This window comes from Chelonoidis abingdonii, chromosome 19, assembly GCF_003597395.2.
Source record: "Chelonoidis abingdonii isolate Lonesome George chromosome 19, CheloAbing_2.0, whole genome shotgun sequence".
NCBI classification, from domain to species: domain Eukaryota; kingdom Metazoa; phylum Chordata; order Testudines; family Testudinidae; genus Chelonoidis; species Chelonoidis abingdonii.
The window spans coordinates 17420847-17446382 of NC_133787.1; the positions used below are offsets into that span (position 1 = coordinate 17420847).

Below are 25536 nucleotides of genomic sequence, written 5' to 3' on the forward strand. Positions count from 1 at the left end.
AACTGGTGGTTAAGCACTGGAATAAATTGTCTAGGGAGGCTGTGGAATCTCCATCACTGCAGATTTTTAAGAGCAGGTTAGACAAACACCTGCCAGGAATGGTGAAGACAACACTTAGTCCTGACATGAGTGCAGGGGACTGGACTAGATGACCTCTCGAGGTCCCTTCCAGTCCTATGATTCTGTGATTCTCCAAATTACAAGGGAGATTAGTTGTGAGCTATAATTTCAAGTGAATACAAAATAAATGTCTGCTGTAACCTACAGGTTTTGTCTAGCTTTGAGTCACAGCCACATGAAAAAAAGTTCCTCTAGGTTCCATCTGAAGTCATAAATCAGCCCAGATTTGCCTCACACTTGATGTATGTTTGCAAACCTCAGCAGACCTTTTGACAAATCTAGCTTTCATTTCAATTTGTAAGGGCCCCTAAAACTAGATCTCTGCTCCTTCATATGCTTACAGTATGTCTACATTGCAAAATAAAAACCTGTTGCACCAAGTCTCAGAGCCCACGTCAGCTGACTTGGGCTCAGGCTCTGGGGCTAAAAATAGCAATGTAGATGTTCAGGCTTGGGCAGGAGCCTGAGCTGACAGACCCTCCAAGCTTGCTGGGTTTCAGAGCCCAAGCCCAAAGGTCTACACTGCTATCTTTAACCTTACAGTCCAAGTCTATTTGACCCTGGCTCTGATACTCAGCGCCATGGGTTTTTCTTTACAGTGTAACCATACCCTTACACATCTGTGTAAAATTAAGCATATGCATAACTGTTCGCAGGATCACAACCTAAGCCTATAATTTCATATCCTATTTTAGACTAGAAATTTTAAAAAAAATTTTTTGTCTTGTCCTGAGCATTATAATCTCAGGTGCCATTTAATTTTAATGAGCAGGGACATGTTCTCTGAGAACTTTATTACAAGAAGGCTCAGATCATTGTATGCTACAAACTACATTTAATATAAAATTGACTATTTTAACGTATTGTCCATTCAACCCTTGGACCAAGACTTACAAATGCAAAGCACTGAGAAACACAATATGACAAAACATAGCACAAAGAAATAAATTAATAAAGTCTCAAGAAGGGGGCCACTTTGTTTATGAAACACTTAAGCCTTTGGTTGTGCTGAGTCATCTATAAAATGTACAGCAGACTGCACAGCTAGATCTCAAAACATTTGCTTTTGGATTCGTAATGATGTTCTTCTCTATCTCAGCTGCTTGTAATTCGCATCCACAATAAAACTTTCTACTTTCCACTCGGAATTACCAGAGCTTGCACTAGCTGCATTTGAACAACAGATGGCACCAATCATCTCAAGAAATCAGCCAGAGAGGTATTACGTATAGTCTAGGTTTGTTTGTTACAAAAAGTAGCATCATGATGGAAAAATAAAATGCAACTATGCAAGCTAAAGGAAAGGAGAATTCTCTTGCAAATAGTCTGTGTTCAGGAGACTAGAATTTCATTTTTAGCACGGTCTGTTTGTGCTAGGAATTACCTCATTTATATGCTCAAAGTCTGACCAAAAAAAAGCGCTCTGGTTTCACACTTTTCTATTTTTTTGCCAAGCCCCAGGCTGTTGGTCAGTGAAGCAAGCTTTGGAGCTTAGAGAGTTCTTCTGAAGAAGCAGCTTCTCTCTTTCACCAACAGAAGTTGGTCCAATAAAATAAATCATCTCACCCATCATGTCTCAAAAATCATGAGAATTGGTTTACAAATAACAAGTATTCCTCTGTAACTATGAGGGGCAGGAACTTACTTTTCTCTTAAATGAAAGCTGAGATTCTGAGGTAATAACATGATTCCAGGAACTGAGACTTTAAGGGAGAAGGGGAGGAACCCACCATGTATGATGAGATATACGAGAGGAGTTGAAGCCACTGGTTACTTTCCCAGAAAAGGCTCCGCTGCCCTCACAAACAAACAATGCAGCTTAACCGCTCTCCTTCATAAGGCAATTTCCATGCCCCTCTCACCGGCCCGAGCCAGCGTCGCAGTATTCGCAGCCCAAGTGCAAGGCAAGGCGGCTGTGCAGTGGTTTGTCACCTGCCCCAGGAAGGACTTTTCCCCAAGACACTCTGACCACACGCTGAAGGGAAGGGCAAGGCTGAGCTCCGACTGAAACGAGCTGGGGAATTTTTGAGGACGTTATTGGTGACGTTTCTGTCTCGCGTTTCGCGTTCCCCTGAAGGGCGGGGGAAGGGCGTTACTCTCAGTAAACATGGCTCATCTCGATGCAGCGTCGGACAGGGCACTTGTTTTGCCCTCAGTAAAGATGGCAGCTAGGCGTCTTGCCCATAACAAAGATGGTCGCCACGCGTCTTTTTCTCGGGGAAGCGGGTGGCCCCTCCTAATAACGTTAGCAGCGGTTGAGTGACTGGGCGGAGTCAGGGCACCCCGCGCTGAACTTGCGTCGCAGACGAATGACGTAATGTCCCGCCGTGATGAGGGCAGCAGGGGTTTCCCCGCTGATGTTGTTGTGCCTGGGGTCTGGAACTATGGGAGGCAATAGCGCAGGGTTCCCTGGCCGGCTCTGATGGCGGTGCCCGGAGCGGTCAGCGGCCCCGTGCCGGTGCTGGACGAGTTCACGGCTCCAGCGGAGAAGAGCCGCTTCCTCGAGAAGAGTCGAGGCCGCATTCAGAGCCTGTTCGGGGTGCGGCTCGCCGTGCTGGGGGCGCCGGGAGGCTGTGGCCCCTCGGGACAGCCCCCTGGCTCGGGCCCGGCCACTGACAGGATCTGGCTGCGGCTCTCCGGGGACAAGGAAACTGTGCGCAGCGCTAAGGTAACAAGGGGCGGGTCGGGTCGGTTCCTCAGGTACATCAGCCCTTTGGATGCTCCCAGCCGGGGGTCTCCCCTCCCGCCCGCCGGGAACTCTCCTCACCTGTCCCACCCACCTCCCCGCTTTCCCCCTCTTAATCCACCCCCCTCCCCCGGCTCCTGACAGGGCCCCGTGCCGCGCTGGACCCAGTGTGAGAACAAGGCTGGCTCACAGCCACGCTCTGCCTGGCGGGGAGAGGGGCCCTGTACAGCACTGAGCACGCTGTCAGCGTCTAACAAATAATGATGATGCCTATGTTGAGTCTCTACTGGCCACACAGGAAGTGGGGAGGGGGGGGCACTTCAGCACAGACTAGGGCCGGTTTTTGTTTTACACATGGTTCCCTGAGCTTGGTTATTTTTGAAGTGGGCCTGGAGGGAAGATGATGGCTGAGGTGTAATGTTGACTGTATGCAGGGAGTGGGAACATGAGGTTCAGATATTGGGGTTATCATAAGCATCTTTCCCAAATCTGGATCTTAGCGTCCAACATTTGGGTGCTTGTATGAAACTCCCCCAAGCTTACTACCAGCTTGGATCTGATCTCGCTGCCACCAGCCAGGAATTTCCAGGGCCTGACTCCCTCTCTGGTCTCCCCAAACCTTCTCTGGGGGACCCCAAGACTCAGAAGTCCCTGAAGGTCTACACCAACGAACCAACCTCCTCCGTCCCCCTTTACTCACCCCAGCTCCCACCTCCCTGGTTTCCTGGGCGATACTGTACTTAAAACTCATGAATGCAAAACAGAGGGGCAATTTCCTTCCCCTTCTCCCCCGGAGGCTTATGCCACTCACCTAGTCAGATACCAAAGAGAATTCTCCCCACTTCGTCCTTCCTTAACCTAGAGAAACCTCAACAAGTTTTAAAAAGCCTTATAAACAAAAAGAAAGAAAAACATAATCTTCTGTATCAAGGTGACAATTACAGAGTCAATCTAGAAGAAAAAATTGAAAATAAACAGCCTCGTCAAAAAGAGATAATCAATTTAACATTCCAGCACACACAACATAATACAAACAAAACAATATAAAGGCTATTGTTTTGCTACCTTTGTACTTACAACTGGGAAACTGAAGATGAGAAGCTTACAGATAGAAAAAGATCCCCTCTCATAGCTGAGAGCCAGACAAAGAACCAAAAAAATTCCTTCCCCTGAGCTTTGAAAAATCCTGTTTCCTGATTGGTCCTCTGGTCAGGTGTTTGGTTCCCTTTGTTAACCCTTTACAGGTAAAAGAAACATTAACCCTTAGCTGTCTATTTATGACAGGGGTATATTCTAATAGTTGAGAACCTCTGTCAGTCTTATGGAGGATAAAACTGATTCTTGATCTATGGGCTGATCTACATTTGAAACTATGTCTCTCAGGAGTGTGAAAAAATCCATGCTCTGAACTCTGTAGCTATGATGACCTAACCCCCAGTGTAGATGCAGCTAGGTTGAATGCTTCTGTCCACCTAGTTCCCATTGCTCAGGCAAGTAGTGATCCTAAAACCACAAAAAATCCCTTCATCACTGTAAACTGGATCTAAACTATGGGTAAGGCCCTCCATTTTCAGTTTTTATTAAGTTTCCCGGGAATTTGAAAAATGAATGTAATTCAGTACAAAAAATTAAGGTTTCTGGGTGAAATATTGGGGGATAGGAAGATAGAAAAAAGCAACAGAGTAAGAGTATTAAAAGGTAAAAGGAGTTTAGTGCTGTCACTTAATTAACTGTGCAGGCATGTGTTGCCTTACTTTAACAGACAGCCTCATGTTGCATCTAGACTAATTTATTAACATAAACATATCTACCCAATGTAATGAATTGGATTTTCTTAACATAATCAGTATTTTCATGTATTAATGTCCAAAATTCAGATGAAAATCAGTAAATAATAATAATAATAATTTAGTAATAGCTTTTGTAAAACCTGGAAATTTTTCAGTAAAATCTAAAAATGAGGTTAATTATGAAGTTATACTGGTATATAGCTATGGTGCCATAGCTGTGCTGCTATAGTCCCAATGGTATAGACGTGGCCTTAGAGTATGTTTGTATTGGTGTAACATAAACAGCTATGGATCAGCCCTACCCTACCTCAGATAGCTTTAGATTGAGTATTTGTGTGTAAAGGGAGGAGGCGGATGAAATAGAAATAAAATACATCTGTATAAAAAGAACTCCAACTCAGACACTGACTTGTCCTTACAAGTTGGTGTGTTCAGATTGCCAGTGTATTGGTTTTTGTGCCATTGTTTATAAGCATGGGAAATAAGGAACCAAACATTATAAGATTCTGTCAACACTACAGTGTAGCCCTGCTGTGTCACAATTGTGAAAAATGGCTGTGTCCTAAGCATTTTATATCAGTTTCTTCTAGAGTGTGCAGGCAGGAAAAACAAAACAAAAACCATATTCTAATCACGATGAGAAATGTTTTAGTCATCATGGTTTTTACCATGTATGCAACTTGATTTCTCCTTGAGAACTATCTGACAGTCAGGCTGCAACCATAATAATTTGGTTGAGCGCTGTGTGGATGGTAAAAAAAAAAAATGTTGACTAAAACATGTTTTCTTAATGTGATTAGTATATAGTTCTTGTTTTGTTTTTTTCCTGCCTGCACAGTCTAGAAAAATCTGTTATGAAGTGGTTATGCCCCAGCCATGTTATACAGTTATTTTAAACATGTCTATTTTCATGGCATTTTTGTAGCCTAAGTCTCTGTTTATCATTACATTGAATGGTTTTAACAGTTCTTCCTTGAAGAATGCTAACAGTTTGACATTGCTAATACCTCTTCAGCATCAGAACAGACAGAGCCTACATGATTTCATCAGTTTAGTTCTTGGAATAGGTGGCAGTTTATCCAATAAAAAAGCAAAAAAATGAGTTCTGCTAAGCCAGGAAAAGGCTAGCTAGTCTTTCCTGTTCTTACAGTCTCTGATATTTTGGAGTGTTGGGTGTGACACTAACTGATGTGAAACAATCTCCTAAGAGTGGTTTTGTAATCAAATTTCTTTGGCTCACTTTTTGGGGGTGCAGCTACAATGTTGCAATTGTCATTACTCCAATAGTTAATTACATGAACGTAACAACTGTAGCCCATTTGAGGCATGTGGGGAGAATGGCAGATTAAGCATCATAATTTGTTTAGGAACCAGTCTGCAAAGAGTAATTCCTGTTGTCTGTCTCCTCCTTGTATTAGTAGGGATTCTTAGCACCTATTCGTAGGTCTAATTCAATAATAATTTTAGCTTTACATTTTAGTTCTTAAAGTTTGATTCTTTAGCTGTGGAATTGCAGAATAATTTATTTCAGTTAACTCTATGAATGATTTCTAGATTGCAAAAGCCATCAAATCTCAGAAGTTTAAAGTTTTTACTATTATTTATATAATAGAAACCCTAACAGGCTCAGCATCTCATTGTCCCATGTGCTGTACAAACACACACAAAGAAGTTTCCCCTCTCCAAAGAGCTTCTATTACAACTGAATACGTATTTCTTTTCCTAACAGCAAGGTCGGTGGAAAGTAGCAGAAAACTTTAAAATGTGTTTTTTTTTTAGAAAAATTGAGTTTTCTTTGAACATTGTGGATGAGCTAGTCATTCTGTAAACACTGCTTTCAAGAAATGCCATGCGTCTGACGCAGTGGGTATTCACCCGCGAAAGCTTATGCTCTAATACATCTGTTAGTTATAAGGTGCCACAGGACTCTTTGTCGCTCTTTACAGATCCAGACTAACATGGCTACCCCTCTGATGCTTAAGAAAAAGTTACTTTGTTGTGCTTGTAAATGTGCTAGTCATAGCACTAGAAATTTAACTGCTCTAGTCATTTACAGAATAAGTAAAACACATACAGGGGAAAAGCCAATGGTCCTACTAATGTGCCTTCACTTGAGCATGATGATTATCCCCTACTTTATACTTCTAAATCAGTGATACTCAGGCCTCTGTGGTTCAGCAACCAAATTAGCCATCAACATTACCCAAAAGAGTTGCAGTAGTGTGAATTCTTCTTTTAATTTACTATAGTACTATATATTCATATTTAAACAGTATGATGGGGAAATACTTAGTTTATATTATTCTCACAGTAAAATGATTGACCATGTTGTTGTTTTATCATCTACAATTGGTTAATAACCAATCAGGATGCTTTTATTTTGTTAATAACTTTAGGTTAATAATTAAATCACACAGTGTTTTAATATGTGCCGCAAAGAGCCATTTGTAACTCTCAAACCTCAGTCTGAGTATCACTGCTCCAAATAAATCCTTGGCTTCTCTATGGATACTACCAAACAAAGTGCCGGTTGTGGGTGTTTGGGAGGTCCCCTTTAAATTCTTACTTTAACTGAAGCAACAAATTGTCAATATTTTAACCACAAAGTTGCACAGATCTGCTCTGGGCAGGGTTAGATGACACAGTGGTTAAAACTGTCATCTGGTGGACACTGTAGTATTTTTTTTATTTTTTATTTTTTTTTTGGAAAAACTTGTGACATACTAGTATAGACACAGCCACAGAGGTGATAGTATTGATTTTAAATTATTATTAGCTGTAACTACTGGAAATTAATTTGTACCTCCTAGTTCATGAAAAGAATCTGCCATATATATTTAAAAGAGAGATCATTCTAATTTGTTTTGGAAGAATTTGACCAGCTCTTTATAGGTGGAAGTGTCCAGTGTTAAGAACTGTATTCATGATTAATTGATATGTTGCTGAGATTTATAGGTATAGTAACAGAAATACTTTTGTTTAAGGGAAGCTGAGCTGCAGTGGAAACCCATTTAAGTGTTTTGCTCAATTCTGAGAAACAGATATTACAAAACATGATAGAGGAAGGACTCTCTTCAACCCAAATGTTGAATTTACCCATTGATCATGAACCTTATGAGTAGACTATACATAGATATCGTGCACACAAAGTGAGTATGCGCAGAGTAATGCTGGGTTTTAGCTCTGGTACGCTGCCTGACTACTAGGTAATGTAAGTGTGAATTTGTCTGCTCATTTTAGGTTCATGGTAAAATGAATCAGGGAATAAAATGTTACGTGTTCCACTATGATTGTCTTCTCTTCAACAACTTGAAAAGTTACTTCTGCACTGGATAGAGCAAAAATGTAGAATAAAACAATGGGTTTACAATTTCAAATATTTAATAATAATTCACAGATGGCTAGTATAATCCAAAATGACTGACATTTTGCATAGTATTTACAGTATCCATGAAATAACTAACCTGAAAATTGTTATTTATTTGATCAGATGTCTTAAAAATTTGAAATGGATAATAGAACCTAGCCCAGGTAGGTGATAACAAAAGTTACTGTTTGATGACCTGTGGGGGATGGTTAGTCGTTATAATCGACACAGATATTGGCAGGCTCAGTGAGAATCCAAGCATCTGAATGAGCCTTGTAGATCCCTCCAGGTCAAGATCTGAAAGGATATTGGCTGGGCAGTGTGTGTAACTGTGCATTGCCGTTGCCTTATAAAAACAAAGAATTTCAGACTCCAGGTCTGTCAATCACAAGCAGTAAAGTCACTTCAGAAAGCATTTTTACTACTGTATATATTACTTTAGAAACTTTCCAGATACTGAATGTCTCACTTTCACTACCATTGTATTGCTATGTTTATGGGGGAGGGGACACTCTTTTGTGCAGGCCAGAAAAACTACTTGCCTCATTCAGCTTATGTTACAACAGCAGTTTGTACTACTGTATAGTATTTTAGCATCCAGTCCTTAAAACTGTGTTGATGAGAATCAAAGATGGCACAAGGCAGTTACGCTGTCCATCACATAATATTTATTTTCAGTTCCATTCAAAACAAAGTGGAGAGAGAGAACAAAATTAGTTGGATGTTCTTTTTATTTGTTTTTTGTTTTGTTGTAAGAGTGTTGCAAACCAATAAATCACAAGTGGCCTTTAAAATCACCAGTGCTGCTGCTGCTGCAGACTGAATTGCCAATATATTTTTGTTTCAGTTACATGACCTAGCTTTGAAGCTAGAGATCGTTGATTTGAATCTTGGTGGACTACCATTAATCATGTTAATGTGTAGAGTTAATACATGATGTTTTGGAGCCTGTAGGTGTGCTAACTTCAGTAGTTTAGAAACTGGCTTCATGGCATGATAGAACGTTAACTGTAGAAACAGGAGGCTTTCGTTGGTGGCTTTTACATATTTAGAACAAATTGTCTAAATTCTTGTCCTGATATTGCTGTGAGCCAAGAACATGCTTGACTTTCTAAGTTATGCAAGAATTGTCAAATAAATGCAGCAGCTAAGGAGGAAGAGATGCCAAAAATCATTTATCTCCCGCAATAGATGCAACTGTGGTGTTTACTATGACTATCTGGATATTAAACTAATTTTGTATATGAGCACCTGCGCTTTTATTTTGAAAGTTCCGATAAGCTGAAAATGAAAATTAGACCTGCTTTTCTGAAGATGCCAGTGGACATGCTCACCTCCTATGGCTCTCTACTAAGCACTATTTTACAGGTTATAATACATTACCACAGCTCTAACTATGGATGTTTAAGAAAAAGGCTTGAACACCAATTCCCTAAAAACTGATTCTCACACTATGGGCTGTGAAACTTTTCTTAGTGGTCTTCAATATTAGATATTTTTTAAAATCAGGCAATCGTAGTTTGGGAGGTTAAAAGAGGTGGTCTGTAGAAAATGGAAGGGTAAGGCTTTTCTTATTAAATGGTCTTGAGAACCACTGCTGTGAAATAAGCTAGACATTTATCTTTAGTGCTAATTATTAGCATAAAATATAGTTCAGGACTAGGTATGGAGCCACAAAAGCCAAGATCAGCATAGTAGAGGCCTGGGTTGTGTACTGGCTGAAAAAAAGAAAGGATAATTATGTACTAGAAAGAAACAAATGCATGTCTGTTACATAGAAATTATATTTAAACACCTCTGTGGAAGATAGAGAATTAATTAGACATGTCACTACTTTAATTCATACCCTTATTGTCTGAAGAGAAGAGAAAAGAGAAACCCCAAAATTTTCTATATTGCTTCATTCTTTAAAACAGACATTGCAAAACACCCAGCTACACTGGCAAGGTTAATGCCAAGGTGCTCTTTATAGCTTAAATAAATAAATAAAAGATAGTTTTGTCAGTCCATTGTGAGACTTGATTTATTACCATTGTAAGATTTAAAACTAACTTTAATGGATGTCATTTGCAGCGGTGTTGTAGCCATGTTGGTCCCAGGATATTAAAGACAGAAGGTGGGTGAGATAATATCTTTTATTGGACGAACTTCTGTTGGTGAAAGAGACAAGCTTTTGAGAGCTCTGTGTAGCTCTTCTCTCCCCCATTGCCTCTTGAATGGATGTCATTCATTTTTCTGAAACAGAATTATATCCAAAAAAACCTGTGAAAAGACCATTAAAGTTTTGTGTTCAGCGCTTTGTGCTTAGATCCCTCTGCCCTGTCCCCTCTTGCCCATTCTACCACCCTATGCCTGACTTTTGCCCTGTCGTTCTCCTGTCCCCATCTCCCTCCTTCAGCTTCTACCTGTGTTCCCTTATCTTAACCGTTTCCCTTTTCCTCTCCATGGTCTTCATCCTGATACCTGCTCCTGTCTCTTTTTCCTCCATCGCTCCATCCCCCTTGCACCCCACCCCCATTTTTCAATCCCTCTGTATTCAAGTTAAGCTGCTGTCCTTCTTCACCTTGCTGTGAGAGCATAGAGAGATGTTCTTGTTGCTCTTGATTCCATTGCCTGCCATAGCAATGGCCCCGGCAGAAGGGAGGATTATTTACAGGGAAAATCCTGCTCTGCTCCCGGCAGCCTGGAATGGAGCATTCAGTTGATGTGTCGGACTAGCACAAATCTTTTCAGGTCTGTATATAAGAACTGAGGATAAAGCCTGCTCAGTTCACATGGACTTCAGAGAACTTAGCTGTCAGTTCCAACAGGTTTCTACTGAGCACGTACAAACTGGGTTTTGGTTTGTTTTTTTGTGTTTTTGAAGTTTATAGCTTGGCCAAATTTGGGTGAATTTTCATGAAAATTGCATCCCTGATGTCAGAACAATCATCTCTCCAAATTTCAAGTCCCTTCTCCAAAACATATAGGCACTAGATCATCTCAGTGAAATAATTATAGGATTTTTTTTTAATAGCCAAAATATAATTTTCCCTAACCTCATTCTCAGAGATGGCTGAACCATGTTAGCTGAAACTTTTAAAAAAAAATTCATCTAGAGACAGACAGCCGGCATGGAAAACTTCAGTCCAAATGATTAGTTTGGCAAAGTTTATAAGGAACTGAAAACAAAGCTTTGGAAAGTGTTTGCCTGTCTATAGATGTTACTAGCTGTGCCACCTATATTGTGATGACAACAGAAATGTGTCTACAAAGGAACAAACATACTTGGAATAACTTTTCTTGTTTTCTCTGTTTAGATATAGAAATGATTTAATTGTGGAGCTCTGTCATTCAATCACTCTTCCATTTCCTACCAGAATCTGTCCTTTTAGAACAGGCTTGCACAGCTCGTAAAGCGGCGAGGGCCGCATTACTCCAAAGAAAACAGCTGAGGGCCGAAACCCCTCGGCCCCGCGGAAACACCCTTCCCTGCCCCAGGACCTCCCAACCCTGTGGAAACACCCTGCCCCAGCACCGCCCAGCCCTACAGAAACAAACCCTCCTTCCCCAGCACCAGCCCACCAAAACAGCTGTGGGCCAAAAAGGAAGGTTGGGAGTGGGGAGGTGATACTTAATTTTAAATCAACCAGGGGCTCCCAGCTCAAGAGGTGGCTGGGAGCTGTCAGGGGCAAATTAAAGGGCCAGGGGCTCCAGCAGCTGGGGGAACCCAGAGCTTTGCGAGGCTGGGGCAGGGATTTAAAGGGCCCAGAGCTCTTGCCGCTGAGGGGAGCTTGAGCCCTTTAAATCCCAGCCCCAGCCCATCTGCTGGAGCCGCGACCGGGATTCAAAGGGCTCTGGGCTGCCCGTGGTGGCGGGGAGCCCTGAGCCCTTTAAATCTCAGCTGCAGCCGGGCATCTCTGCGGGCAGCCCAGAGCCCTTTGAATCCCGGCGCCAGCTAAGATTTAAAGGGCTCAGGGCTCCCCGTTGCTATAGGCAGCCCAGAGCCTTTTGAATCCCGGCTGTGGCTGAGATTTAAAGGGCTCTGGGCTCCCTGCCGCTGCGGGCAGCTCAGAGCCTTTTATATCCTGGCCACGGCTGGGATTTAAAGGACTCTGGGCTCCTCGTCACTGCGAGCAGCTCAGAGCTCTTTAATTCCCTGCCGCAAGCCGCACAATGAGCCTCTGGGGGCTGCGTGCAGCCGCAGGCCGTATGTTGTGCAGGCTTGTTTAGAATCTTATTCTTTAAAACTGAATTATAGAAAGTGTGGATGATTGTGTGTGTGTGTGTGGCTTTCTTTTAAGTATAACTACCAGTTCTAAATACGTGACTGACTAATGGAGTTGCAGTTTAAAATAATATAATGAATATTTTATTCAGGTAATGGAAGAATCTATAATTGTTGGCATCTGGATACCATGATGGGGTGTGTGTGGTTGGTTTCTTAAAGGAAATAACTACCTATATTAGGATTGGTATTGAAACTAGCTTTGTTAATGTTTTTGTAGCTTGATGTATGCATTCTGATTGTTTAAATACTGATCTCGAATGAATAAACAAACAGTACTAGCATAAAATATAACTGTAAAAAATTCTTGATACTACTAATTATACCTATTGCAATATTTTTAAATCATTTGTTAATTTTCTTCATTTTTGGTGTTGGAATACTATAATCTTTTAAACAGAGCTAAATTTGTGGTTTAAACCTCACCCCTCCGGTAAAAACATGCATCATTTCAGCATCAATTTTCTGCAGAATATCTTTGTAGCTGACACTGGGACATATTAGTTATATCAGACCACATTGCAGGACTGCATGTCACAGATGAACTTGATTTATTATTCATAACTATAGGGAAATTGCCATAAGAATAACCCTTGAAAATAGTCTCGTGCAAACTGTTTTTTTGTTCCAGCATGTTATTTATAAGCCAGAATTACCTTATGACATTGTTTGAGTCAACTTCAGAAGAGCACATCTCTTCTCTGACTAATATTGGTAAAATGCATCCTTATATTGTCTTTTTTTTTTTTTAAGAGAATCAATAAACCACCATGTCAACTTCAGCTATAAAAAACATAAGAAATCAATGTTTATTTCAAATGAATTAGCTGATAGCACAGCCAAACATAATAAATCAAAACCGTTTCTATTCTTACAAATCTGATTTAAAAAAAAAAAAAAAAAAAGAAGACTGTGTATACATTCAGGAATCTGTATCCCAAAAGAAAGTAAGACCTAATTACATATTGTATGAATATTGGGAATAACTTTTTTAACTTGGCATAGATTTCAGAGTTTTGAGGCAGATCTAGAAACTTTGATAGCCGCACTTTCTATGCATGTAAATGCTTCTATGCAAAGCTTATCACTTTGACAAACCTTAGATCAGTGATCCCTGAACTTTTAAGGGTTGTGCATCTCCTTGCCCCTGTCCATGCCCCTCTGCCACTGGGGCTGGGAGCGGGGCTACAGCTCGGGGTGGGGGAGGGGCAGACAGGGTAAGGGGAGCAAGGCCACAGCTGGGGGTGCGTCTAGGTCCAGGAGTGGGGCTGAGGATGGAGCCATGGTCAGGGGCCAAGGCTAGGGGTGGGAGTAGAGCTGTAGCCAGGCTGCGATAGGGTCCTGCAGCCAGGTGCAGCTCCGCTCCCACCACCAGCCTCAGCCCTGGCCCAGGAATGGAGCCAAGGCTGGGGATAGGGCCGGGAGCTGGGGCCACAACTGGGGGCTGGATGGCGCTCCTTCCCAGGCCCATAGGGGCTGGCCTGGCCCCCTCATGTCTCCCCCGCCTCCCGGAAACTTTCCACTTTGGGGCACACGCCACAGTTTGGGAACCTCTGCCTTAGACTGTAGTCTCCTGGGAAACCCATAACAGACATTTGAAATGCAATGTTCATGCTTATCTTGGATATCTTCCTCAAGTTGATAACTTTATACATCATAATAAACTGGCTTTACTGTCTATTATAGTGACTTATCATTGGCCTAAACAAAAAATATTGAAATTGTATAGACACTTTTAATTTGTAAAAAGTTGTTCATTATGCTTTCTCTCTTTTCGTCCCCCTGTCCCCCTTTATAGGAGTATATTAAGGGACTCTGTGAACCTGAACTAGAAGAAAAGGAATGTTATCCAAAGGACATGCACTGCATTTTTGTTGGAGCACAGAGCCTGTTTCTTAACTGTCTTATTCAGGATACCTGTGCTGATATAACAGTGCAGGAAATAGGATTACTTAGTATTAAGGGTGGTGCAGAGGCTGTTGTGATGGCTAGAAGTCATATTCAGCAGTTTGTGATGCTCTTTGAAAACAATGAAGGCTTATTAAGTGAAAAGGAATCAAACATAAAAAAGCAATTTAAACAATTTGTGGAAGCACATGCAGATAAATATACAATGGACTTGTTGATCTTGCCTAGCTCGCTTAAAAGAGAGCTTCTGAATCTTACACAAAATGATTGCTGTGAAGCAGATGGCAATCTTATAGATCTTACTACGGATTCTGAAAGTACACCAGAGTTTTCACAGAACAAAACCCCAAAACTAACTGCAATGAGTGGAGATGGAAGAACAATTGGAGAGGAAGCAAGAAAAAAAGCTGGAACCCCTGTAACAGAGCTTACAAAACAAATGGATACGGTGTTTTCCAATGCACCAGGAAGGTGTTTTGTTCCTATTAATGGTATGACTCCACTTGAGGCATCTGTTTCCAGAGAGAGACAGTCATGTAAAAGGAGGTGTTCTGATGCTGAGGAAAGGCTTCCTAAGAAACAGTTTTCATTAGAAAGTGATCAGGAGGGCAGGCCTACCCCATGCAATAAAGATGCAGATAGAGATGCAGTTATTGATCTGGTTTCTGATACCTGCAGTGAGTCGGATGATCCACACTTCTCTGTTACAGACTGTGATGACATTAGTGAGGAAATGGAATACAAGATTCTTGTAAACTTTTTCAGGACCATGGGATATTCCCAAAAAATTGTAGAGAAAGTTATTAGTGAACTGGGACAATCAATGGAACCATTAATGCTGCTGGAAGCAATAGAAAAGGAAAGTACAGCATTTCAGAAGGAAAAAGAACAGTCGCTGCAGATATCTAGAACCGTAAGTGTGCATTCAGATGGCAATGCAGATCTTTTACAGACTCTGAAAGACAGAGGTTCTATCAGTAAAAATCAACTTAAACCCAGTCATACTTTAAAGGAGACAAAAAACGTAAAACAAAAAAGAGCGAATTCACCATGTGCACAGCTCCGAGCAGAAGACAAAATGCATGTGACAGACTATAAAAATAAAACTGCTCTTCCTTCCACTGAAAATTCAACAGAGCATTGTAAACAAGTACATCTGAATTCTTCTGATCAGAGTCCTAGTTCCAGGACAAATGATATAGAAACTGATGGTCTCATACCATCTTTTAACACTGCGCAAGAATTAAAGAAATATGGAGCACTAAAAGATGTTGACTTTGTAGCAAGAGGGAGCTCAGACCGAGAGCATACATCAGTTCAGACTGAAACTGTAGTTCAGAAAAAATCTGCAGGGCCCTCGAATACGCAGAATAATCAACCTGTTCATGTGGAGAGACCAGGACATGGCAATCCTTCCCAGTTTAGACTCCTGCACCAACCCTCTTTTGATATCCCAAAACCCACTGAATGTCCTCTTCCAACTTCTGTGTTTCCATCCCAGCTGCATGCTTCAAATCGAGAGAGGAAGATAGTGGGACCATACAGTCATCATACAGATGCCTCAGTTACTGGGGTTCAAAGGTTTATGGATTCTCTGAAAAAGCCGTATAATCTGGAGTTGAAAAATGAACCTGGGAGAGCATATTTAAAACACATCATTATAGATGGAAGCAACGTTGCAATTTCGTAAGTATTGCTAGTTTGCGCTACTTTTCTTTATTAAGTGTCAATGAATTTCAAAGTGAAACTGGGAGGAGCGAGCACAACCTGGGTATAAAAGCTTTTCTTGTCAAAAATTCTTGTTAACTGGCCTCCATGTGACCAGCTATTTATTTACTACTCCAACAGAGTTCCCCAGCAATCTTGTAGTAATGGGCTAATTTGGTAAGGTGTATAGTGGTGAATTCTGTCCACTGCAAGCTAGATGAGCAACATGAACCTCATTTAATTGCCTATTTAAACTGTAGAAGAAATCGCAGTTTAATACCTGTATTCTCCAGTTTCTGTTATAAACATGTATGGTGTTACTGTTTTAATGGTTGCCATGTTCCATTTAGGTGCTTTAGAAATTCTTCTAGATACATACTTCGGAGATGATGCTCAAATACCGTGCTGATGTGGGTGGTATAAAAATAGCAGTCCCATTTCTGTCATGTGTTAAGCAATTCCCAGAGAAAGTGTGTATGTTTGAGGGGGGGAAGGACTTTGACCTTATGCTAAGTAGAGCTACTATCTATTTATTAAAGCTTAAAGTTTTTAGTATTTGAGAAAGTAGGTGTGAGTTTTTAACTATATTTTTTAATTGACTTACAGATATTAACAATTAAAGTAGTACATACTAATAGCTGAGAAACTATATATAGCCTATTGTCCTAATTCTAAGCTTTTATATTTTAAATGTTATTCTGTAGTACCTTTTAAAGATTTGACTTCCACATCTTGGCAAGAACTGAGGAGAGTCCTGAAAACATACAACAAATGTCCTGTGATTTAATTTCTTCAATTTCATATTTGTACACAAACACATTAATAGACATGATTGTAAATGATCAAATGAACACTTCATATTTTTACATAAGAATGTATATATTAATATAATGTGGAATTCTTTTTAACATTGTTTTGTAATATAGAAAACAAAAATCAGATAGGGCCAGGGAGAGAAGAGATCCTTTCTAAGGTAATTCAGTTTTCATTTTGCATTTATTAAATCTACAGGGTTTTTCATTAAGCAACTATCAAACACAGTCTGATATGTGCACTTTTTTAATCAACTGGTTTAAACAATCACTATGCAATCTCAATGAAACGCATCCCCACTTAAATTCAGAAAGAGAACTCAGCAGTGAGCCCTAACCTAATATTATAGCTTTATAGAAATTGTATGTTTGAAACTTACAAATAAACAGTAACCTGACATTTAGTGTTCTGGCAGACAACTAATGAGCATCTTCTTAACAAGTGAAAACAAAAATAATTAACAGTAAGAATGTAATGCTTGAGCAGTGAGAATATTTTATAAATTATCAATGGAGTTAAGGGTAAGCATCACATTAAAATCTAATTATTTAAAAGATTGAGTTAAAGGGGTTGGCTTTTTACATTTGCCTGAAGTTGTCTTGCCAATTTTTGCTTTTTTTTTATAGTCGCATTTTCCTGTCTCTAAAAATATTTATAGTGCATTAATACTCCCTTGCAATCAAGGATCAGGGCCCCACTGTGCTAGACACTGTGCAAACATGCAGTAAAAGTAGTCTCTGCCCCCTAAAAGTTGACAGACTAAGGGGTGTTGTGTATTTTGTTTGTTGCCTACTGGGTGCTGTGTGAAAGACTAACAAACAGAGGAAATAGTGAAAAGGACAGTGTACAAAATACACTTACTGAAAAAAGTGACGAGTCCCACATGCGTCTGACGAAGTGGGTATTCACCCACGGAAGCTTATGCTCCAATACTTCTGTTAGTCTGTAAGGTGCCACAGGACACTCTGTCGCTTTTTACAGATCCAGACTAATACGGCTACCCCTCTGTTACTGAAAATAGATTTTTACCTTTCAGTTATACTAACTTTAGGTGTTCGCAGTTTTTACCTGTACTTGTTAAGAGTGAGACAGAGGGCTAGTCTACGCTAAAACTGTAAGTCAACCTAAGTTGCGCTACTTCAGTTATGTAAGTTACGTTGACTTCAGTTACGTAACTTAGGTTGACTTACATTAATGCCTATACCACAATGTGTTGACGGGAGATTCTCTCCCACTAACTTACCTTCCGCCTCTCAGGGAGGTGGAGTACAGACTTTGACAGGAAAACGCCGTTCCATCGACTTAACTTGTCTTCACCAGACTCACTAAATCGACGCTGCTGCATCGATTGCAGCAGTGCTGATTTAGCTGTAAGTATTGATGAGCTCTGAGGTGGGACTTCTAAATTGCCCTCTCCTTTAGTTGATCTCATGCACCTCAAACTATGAAGTTTGCAAGCAAATGAGTAGTAGAATGATTACTTGCTTGAGAATTCTTCACAAAAATGGAATGTGGAAGTGTGATAATCTAGGAATATTTCATTTCTTTTTTGGGGAAGTGCTGTTTTCCAGGAATAGACTAATTGAGCTTCCTGTTGCTCCACTGGCTAATGCTAAGATAAGAAGTAACGCTATCTTGCTTTGAGTTCCTCTGCAATGAGAACAAAGAAACTGTCTACTATGAAAATAAGTATCTCATCTTAAAACTCACTAGCAAAAAGTAAAAATTGATTACTTACAGCAAAAATAAAATCAAACCAAAATAAACATACACCCTCTATGGATTAATTTACTCCCGATTGGCTAGGGCAGGAGTAAGCTAGACTTCATGTCCTCCTTTAAAACAGATCACTTATTTTAAATATATTGCATTAAAGGCAGGAAATACTAACTGAAGTGATATGAAGGACCTAATTATAGACATGAAACTTCAGGTGGGGATTGAGGTCAGTGTTTGAATGGGACACTTCAGAGAGTAGGCCAGAGTGCTGCCTGTAAGGGTGATTCAGTGACACACACTATGCTGCAGAAAATGCTCTCGGCTGGATGAGATATACAGCACATCATATTCAATTGTAGCCATTAGATCCAAGATGCTGTTAAATAGAATTACCTTGAATCTGTGTCCAAAACAAATGTACTTTAGTTTAATATTTCTCAGAATATGTAAATTTTCCCTGCAATATCAATTTACAGCATTCTTTATTTCCTGCTCTGAACACTTACTGTTTCTTTATGCTGTTAAAAAGCTGGAATATAGTTTCCCATCAGTATCTGTAAATATGTACGTATTTGTATATACATGCATGCATGCAAATGTGAAGTCTCCAAACTTTTGGCTATATGAGGATACAAAAGTGGACTCTACTACACCTTGTACATCTAGAAGCATCCATGGATTTAACCACCCAAACCACAACTCACAGTTCACTAAATTGTGAATCTTGTTAACACAGTGGACAAATTTCCTTAGTTGTTAGGGAGAACATAACTTCCACAAATTCCTCCAGCTCCTTACCCAACCTAACATCATCACTCTCCAAGCCCCAGTTTCATTTGCACACTAGAAGAGGCTGATAGCTATCAACATCTGGATCCAGTGAAAAGGATGAAGGACTTGAAAAGAGGCTTGCTTGGTCATAGAAAATGTGAGAGTGCAGAGGATGTCATGAATGCTTGTATACAACAGAATAATATTTAGTACAAAAATATCTTTGTTTTACCAAAGTACTTATGACTTAATATATATTCTATGGAACTCTTAACTGTGGATTATTTTGTAGTGTATCATGCTTCTGGTTTTGAAATCTCCTCTCATTTACCTTTATAATGGCTTATAAAAAGTCAACATTTATTGTAGTGCATTATAAACTGAGTATCATTTCAAGATTAGATATTTGAGGTTATGCAGATTGTGACCTTATTTTCTGCTATTCAGATGCAGATCATGGTTGTTTCTGAAGTCTCTCTTATTGTTAAGCTGCACAGTTAGTCTAGGTATCCCCACTTTTAATCATATCTTCAGAGTGTACTTACCTACAACAAAGGTAGCTTTTCCCTTATTTTGCTGGGAATAGGAGATTTGAACTTTATTTCATTCCTTCAAGGCTTTAAGAAAGATACCTTTCTTGCATTGGATATTTTAGCAACAGCTTGGCCTGTATTCTTTACATCCCTTTTGAGCTGGACGTTTTTGTTTTGTTGCATATGAATAAACATTCATGTGCTAAAGTTCCGTTACTCAGGAAGAAATTTATGCCATAGCTGTTAGAGCCGCAAAAGAAATTCAAAATTGAAGAAAAAAAATTCTGCATCTCTAGATGTTGAGTTGAAATTTCATGATGTTAAATCAGGTAGGGCTTTCGGCAGAAATTCGATCTCAACAGGTACTGGTCTCATCAGATGTTCCCTGGACTCCTACAAATCATCCTTAAAGCCTGATAGCTTCTCAGAAGAGAGATTAAAAGAAAGCAATTTGTCTTAAAACAGCAGCACCTGTTAGTACTGTAGTTAAGGGTATATGTCAGATTCCTAACAAAGTATGTTACTTTAGGAGTTCATATTGTAGCTCTTAACTGTATTTCAATTTAGACTGAAATCCTAGAATACAAAACATTAATAGTGACTAATTCTTTAGCCCTTAGTAGAATTAAAATAGGTTACTAACATAAATATCATGGACTGAATTTTTGCCATCTGAGAGATGTTACTTTGGGGGGGTGCAGTCTTTTCTACTTAGAACATCCTATTAGTCTATTGTCAGTATTTTTTAAATAGTTTAAAAATGGTCTAACTAGTGATAAAGAACAATAAAGTACAGGTACATTCCCAAAATTGTAGATTTTTTTCAAGGTTGCTCAGACATCACAGTACTAAGTGCATTACAAAAACTCTCTGATCTTTTTCTTCACCCTTTTATTCCATCTACTTTATGACAGATTTCTGTTTTTCATTTTCCCTTAGTGCTAGCCTGATAACTTCTGTTTCAGGCCACTTATATTTGCTGATAGTTGAGTAGACCTGGGAGTGTTTCCAGAACTGGCTACTATCCTCATATCTCATCTCTTGGAACCTTACCCATGGCCAGAGATTCAGTGCTTTCTGGCAGATCTCTAAGAGTATTCTTAAGGTTTCTTATTGTACCTTATTTCAAAAAGGTATTTGTAGCCTCCAGCACCGTAATGTCTGAGCACCTACTGCACTGATGGGCTTTAAATTCACAGGTGCCAAATATTCATGCTGAAAGTAGTTGCACACTCTTGCAGTCAGAGAACAAATCTTACTTTCACTGGCTAAATACAACTAATGCATTTTAAAGAACAAAGGTCTAATAATGGTCTCATGGACCTCTTCGTAATCAGTCCAGAAAGATTTTTTTTTTTTAAAGTGGGGGGAGGAGTCAGAAAAGCAAGTTTTGAGTAAATGAATATATCTGAGGAAATTGGCCTCTTTTTGCTTGTGGCATATCTTGAATGGTCAATGAAGTGAGTTAACCTTTTGTTCCAAGATAAATAATTTACCCAGTCTATTGTCAGATAATGTAGGAAGCTTTCAAATACAATGTTACCTTCCTTAAAGTATGAGGTTATTAACCAAAGGAGATAATTTGGTAGCTATTATTCTAACTTCAGTTTAAGGACGTATAGGTATATCCTCTGAAGAACTAATTTGGATACCAGTCTTGAAAATGCCAGTATTATAAGGGTTAACTGAAGTATTTGATTAACACTTCCTGTCACTTGACTGTTGCAGTCCTGGTAGCTCTTACAGGGAAATTTTTTATGACCCAGAACTGTATGACATTACTTGAATAAAAGTACAGTGTTTTCATTACTGTAAATAGCTTTACAAATGAACTATTTCCTCATTGTTCAGATTTTGTTCTTTAGAATATAGTCATGCAAACTGCAAGTCATAATTGAGTCATAATTTGTCTTAACCTTTTTAGACCGATTTCCCAAACTTATATTAATGGAAAAGAAATGCAAATTGCTGGGGTTATATAGAAAGTAACAAATCCACCACATCCTCTTTTGTATCTACTTATTATAGAAGGAGCATTTTTCTGGGAAAAGAGAATGGGGTTTTATGTAATAGTATGAGCTCAAAATTCTGTCAGAAGATATAATGTGCATTGTTCTTCCTAGCACTCAAGAAGGTATTGGATGCTTCAAAAAATAAATGTCTGGATGTATTATGCATGGTGTAAAAACTCTGAAATGACCACTTAATTAACAGATAGTGAATGAAAAAGAAAATACCTTAAAGCATTCTTAAGCCATTGCCTAAAGTTTCACTTCCATACAGACCCTTACTCTTAAGGCTTGTTTTTGTTACATTGTTAGCTCAAGGTATAACTTGAGTTTTGCCTCTAACCAACTCCCATCCACACAAACAGCTCTCTAGCGTGAGCTGAGTGGTCCTTTAAGCTCAGGCTAGCTTGCTGGTTGAGGGAGTGGTACAGGTTGAAGCCTGTGTGCTTTCTGATACTCAAGTTTAGGCTATGTCTACACTAGAGAGCTTACAATGGCGCAGCTGCTCTGTTGTAAGATCTCTCATCTAGCTGCTTTATGCCGATGGGGGAGAGCTTTCCCGTTGACATAGCTATTGCTGCTTATAATAATAATTGGAGCTAGATATATCTCCTAGAGCTGGAAGGGACCTTGAAAGGTCATGGAGTCCAGCCCCCTGCCTTCACTAGCAGGACCAAGTACTGATTTTTGCCCCAGATCCCTAAGTGGCCCCCTCAGGGATTGAACTCACAACTCTGGGTTTAGCAGGCCAATGTGCAAACCACTGAGCTGTTCCTCCCCTGCTTGTTGGGGGTGGTTTAATTATGTTGGCAGGAGAAGCTCTTCCTCCGACATAGTGCTGTGCACCCTACCACTTATGCCAGCGAAGCTGTCACACAGGTGTGACCTAAGTTTTGCCGACATAAGTGGTAGTGTAGACATGGCCTTAGTAATGCTGTGAGGATGCAGCAGCTGGAGTTTCAACTTATCAGCTATTAATCAGATCACTATATGCTGCTTATCCAATCACTCTGGGCAGCTTTTGCTTTTAAGTGTTTTGCAGTATGGTTGTGCTCACTAGAGCTAGACTAGCTCAAGTAGAGTAACAAGATAACTGTTGCAGTGAAGACAAACCCCTACAGAATGTCTACACTGTATCTGGGAGCAAGCCTCCCAACCATGGTGGAAAGACTTGTGGTGGTGGGGCTTGTGCTAGTGTGCTAAAAATAGATATGTAGACATTCTGGCTCAGGCTCTCAAGCCTAAATCAAAGCAACATAGCTATTTTTAGTGCACTAGTCTGAGCCTCACCACTACAAATCTGTGGATCCAGGGTGGGAGGCTCGCTCCCAGATGCAGTGTAGACTAGCAGTTCTCAAACTGTGGATTGGGACCCCATTGTAATGGGGTTGCCAGGGCTGGTATTAGTCTTGCTGGGGCCCAGGGCCAAAGCTCACGTCCCATTGCCAGGGGCCAAAGCTCAGGAGCTTCAGCCCTGGGTGACAGGGCTTGGGTTTTGGCTTTGGCCCTCCTACCCAGGGCAATGGGGCTCGAATGGGCTCAGGCTTTGGTCTCCCTGCTGGGGTCATGTGGTCATTTTTGTTGTCAGAAGGGGGTCGCAGTGCAGTGAAGTTTGAGAACCCATGTAGACATACCCTGAAGTGCTTTCCCTAAACCTATTCACAATGACACCTGCCTCCTTGTTCAGTCAGCTGAAAACTTTGATTACAAAAACATGAGGGTGAGGAAAACTAGCTAGAAGTAACAGAACCATCAAGAAGGTTAAATGCTTTACTGAGTATCTGATCTTTTGTCAAAATTGTGCCCTTGATTTGTTTATTGCAGCCTTATTGTGTGTAGGAAAGGCCTGAGTTTTTTTTGGTTTTGTTTAAATCCACAGCTTTCTATGTACTTTAAAGTGGGGATTTTGAAACTGTCATGTGCACCTCCACCAAATCATGCCTCCTCTCCCCCCATGCAACACACCTCTTTGGAAGGGAAAATCTCAGTCCATGCCTGTTAAACTGAAACTGAGTGGGCATCAGGCTCTAGACACACCTTTTGCCTTTTGAACTTGATTCTTTTAGGTTATGTCTATATAGGGAACAAGAAGTGTGGCTCTGACATGTTAATGTGTAAAATCCTGGTTTAGGCAAGTTGTAGTTTTAAACACTTGTTATGTAGTTCAGGTGAACCCTAGGGGAGTGTTACTTCAGTCAGCTTAGAGTTTACCTTAACCAGCTAATTTGTGTTTAAAAACATACCTTTTTTTTCTTAATGAAGAGAGAGCCTTTCAGGTGGACTGTGGGAAATATCCATGCAACATTAAAACAACATTTATTAAAATAAAAGAGAAAAATCAGAGCGGCATAAAAAATAACATCTCATCTGGATTCTTTGGAAAAGCTCAGCCAAGCTGGCTTCTCTTTTCTTAGTTATAGAAAAGAAAAAACCTTACATGTTCTAGAAATCAAATGGTGTCTCTGACATTGTGCTGCTGCTGCTGCTGCTGCTATGCTATGCAGTTTATTATCTTCTCTACTTTGCCTTGCTGTGGCCCCACCCCAGTTGTAAATACACAAGTTGAGGAACACTGAATTCCATAGGACATGAGCAGCTGAGAATAAGATGAGTCTTTAACAACGGTTACTTGCTGTCTTGTAAAGGCCTACCTAGTTCAAGTACCACATTTCATAGTTCAGCTTTTTCAGCAGTGCCCCGTTTACCCAGGCTTCATTATTTCGTTGTTGTTGTTGTTGTTGTTGTTGTTTGTTGTTTATTACAGTAGTGCCTAAGGTCCAACTAAGAGTGGGGGGGAGGAGAGAGCATTGTGCTAGGCATTGTACAAATCCAATACTCAACTGTCCCTGCCTTGAAGAACATAGTTTCAACAGCCAAGACAGATGCAAGGTGGGGAAGAGGGTAGAACACAAGCAGTTTAAATTCTTTATCAGTTTTCTCTTGTCATGAATTATCGATTGATAACCTTAGACCCCCTGACCCAATCCTACCTTCTCTATACATAATAAAGCAGCACAAATGCCCCTCCCTTCTTTTTGCCCATGCAGATCACCTTTAAGGAAGATGCACTTTCTTTATCACTGCACATTTTGCCTGCCTGCCAGCTCCATGAGACTTGAGGGTCAAGAGCTGCTGCTCTAAGGCTTCTGCCTGGACAGTTTGATTACATGAGAGAGATTGTAAGTCTATTATTCAAATGCAGGTGGCAAAATCATTCATTTGTGTCTTTTTTGCAACAAGAGAGACTGCAGGAGAGGCATAACTTACAGTTTTAGGAGCCGTTGCCAGTTCTGCTGCTTTCTGTAGCCTCCAAATTCTACACTCTTTTTAAAATAAAAATAACCCTTTTACAAAAATACAATCATCATGTGAATTAATGTGTTCTTTTATAGCAGAGTTTTCTGCAAAACAAGAATCAGTAGCAAAGATTTGAATGTCAAAAGCCAACTAAGACTATTCAGATGCTAAAATTATCAGGCATAGGTCTTTGTTTCTTTAAAAAAAAAAAAAAAAAAAAGGTTGCACAGTAGGGTGTTGAAGGTAAGGGTTTTCTGTGAGGGCTAACTCTTTATGACAATTGCATTACTTTATTTAAATGTTGATGTTTGTTGTGTGAAGCACACACAGTACTATTTCTATCAGGGAAAAGCACAATCATGTTGTGTTACATAAATGGAGCCACATTGTTTCTCGTTTACAGTTCAAATATAATTAGTGGTCTGTCTATCTTTCCCCTTCTGCTCCAGCCCCACTCAGAGAATTGATCTGAGATTGAAATAGGTGGCATCAAAAACAGAAAGCAAGGACGAAATTTAGAAAAAGAGGATTTAAAAAAAAAGGGAGGGA

The 25536-nt window shown here is 40.1% G+C and overlaps 1 protein-coding gene across 2 annotated transcripts in view; it reads left to right on the forward strand.

The window, feature by feature from the left end:
• Nucleotides 1-2297: 2297 nt before the first annotated feature.
• N4BP1 (NEDD4 binding protein 1) overlaps nt 2298-25536 on the forward strand; it is a 36069-nt gene continuing 12830 nt past the window's right edge. The window contains exons 1-2 of one of the 2 annotated variants that reach the window (XM_032787075.2): nt 2298-2788; nt 14029-15824. In XM_032787075.2, the coding sequence (XP_032642966.1) occupies nt 2543-2788; nt 14029-15824 (2042 nt within the window). In that variant the 5' untranslated portion in view covers nt 2298-2542. The remainder of the gene's footprint in view (nt 2789-14028; nt 15825-25536) is intronic. The other variant, XM_032787074.2, reaches the window with a different exon arrangement.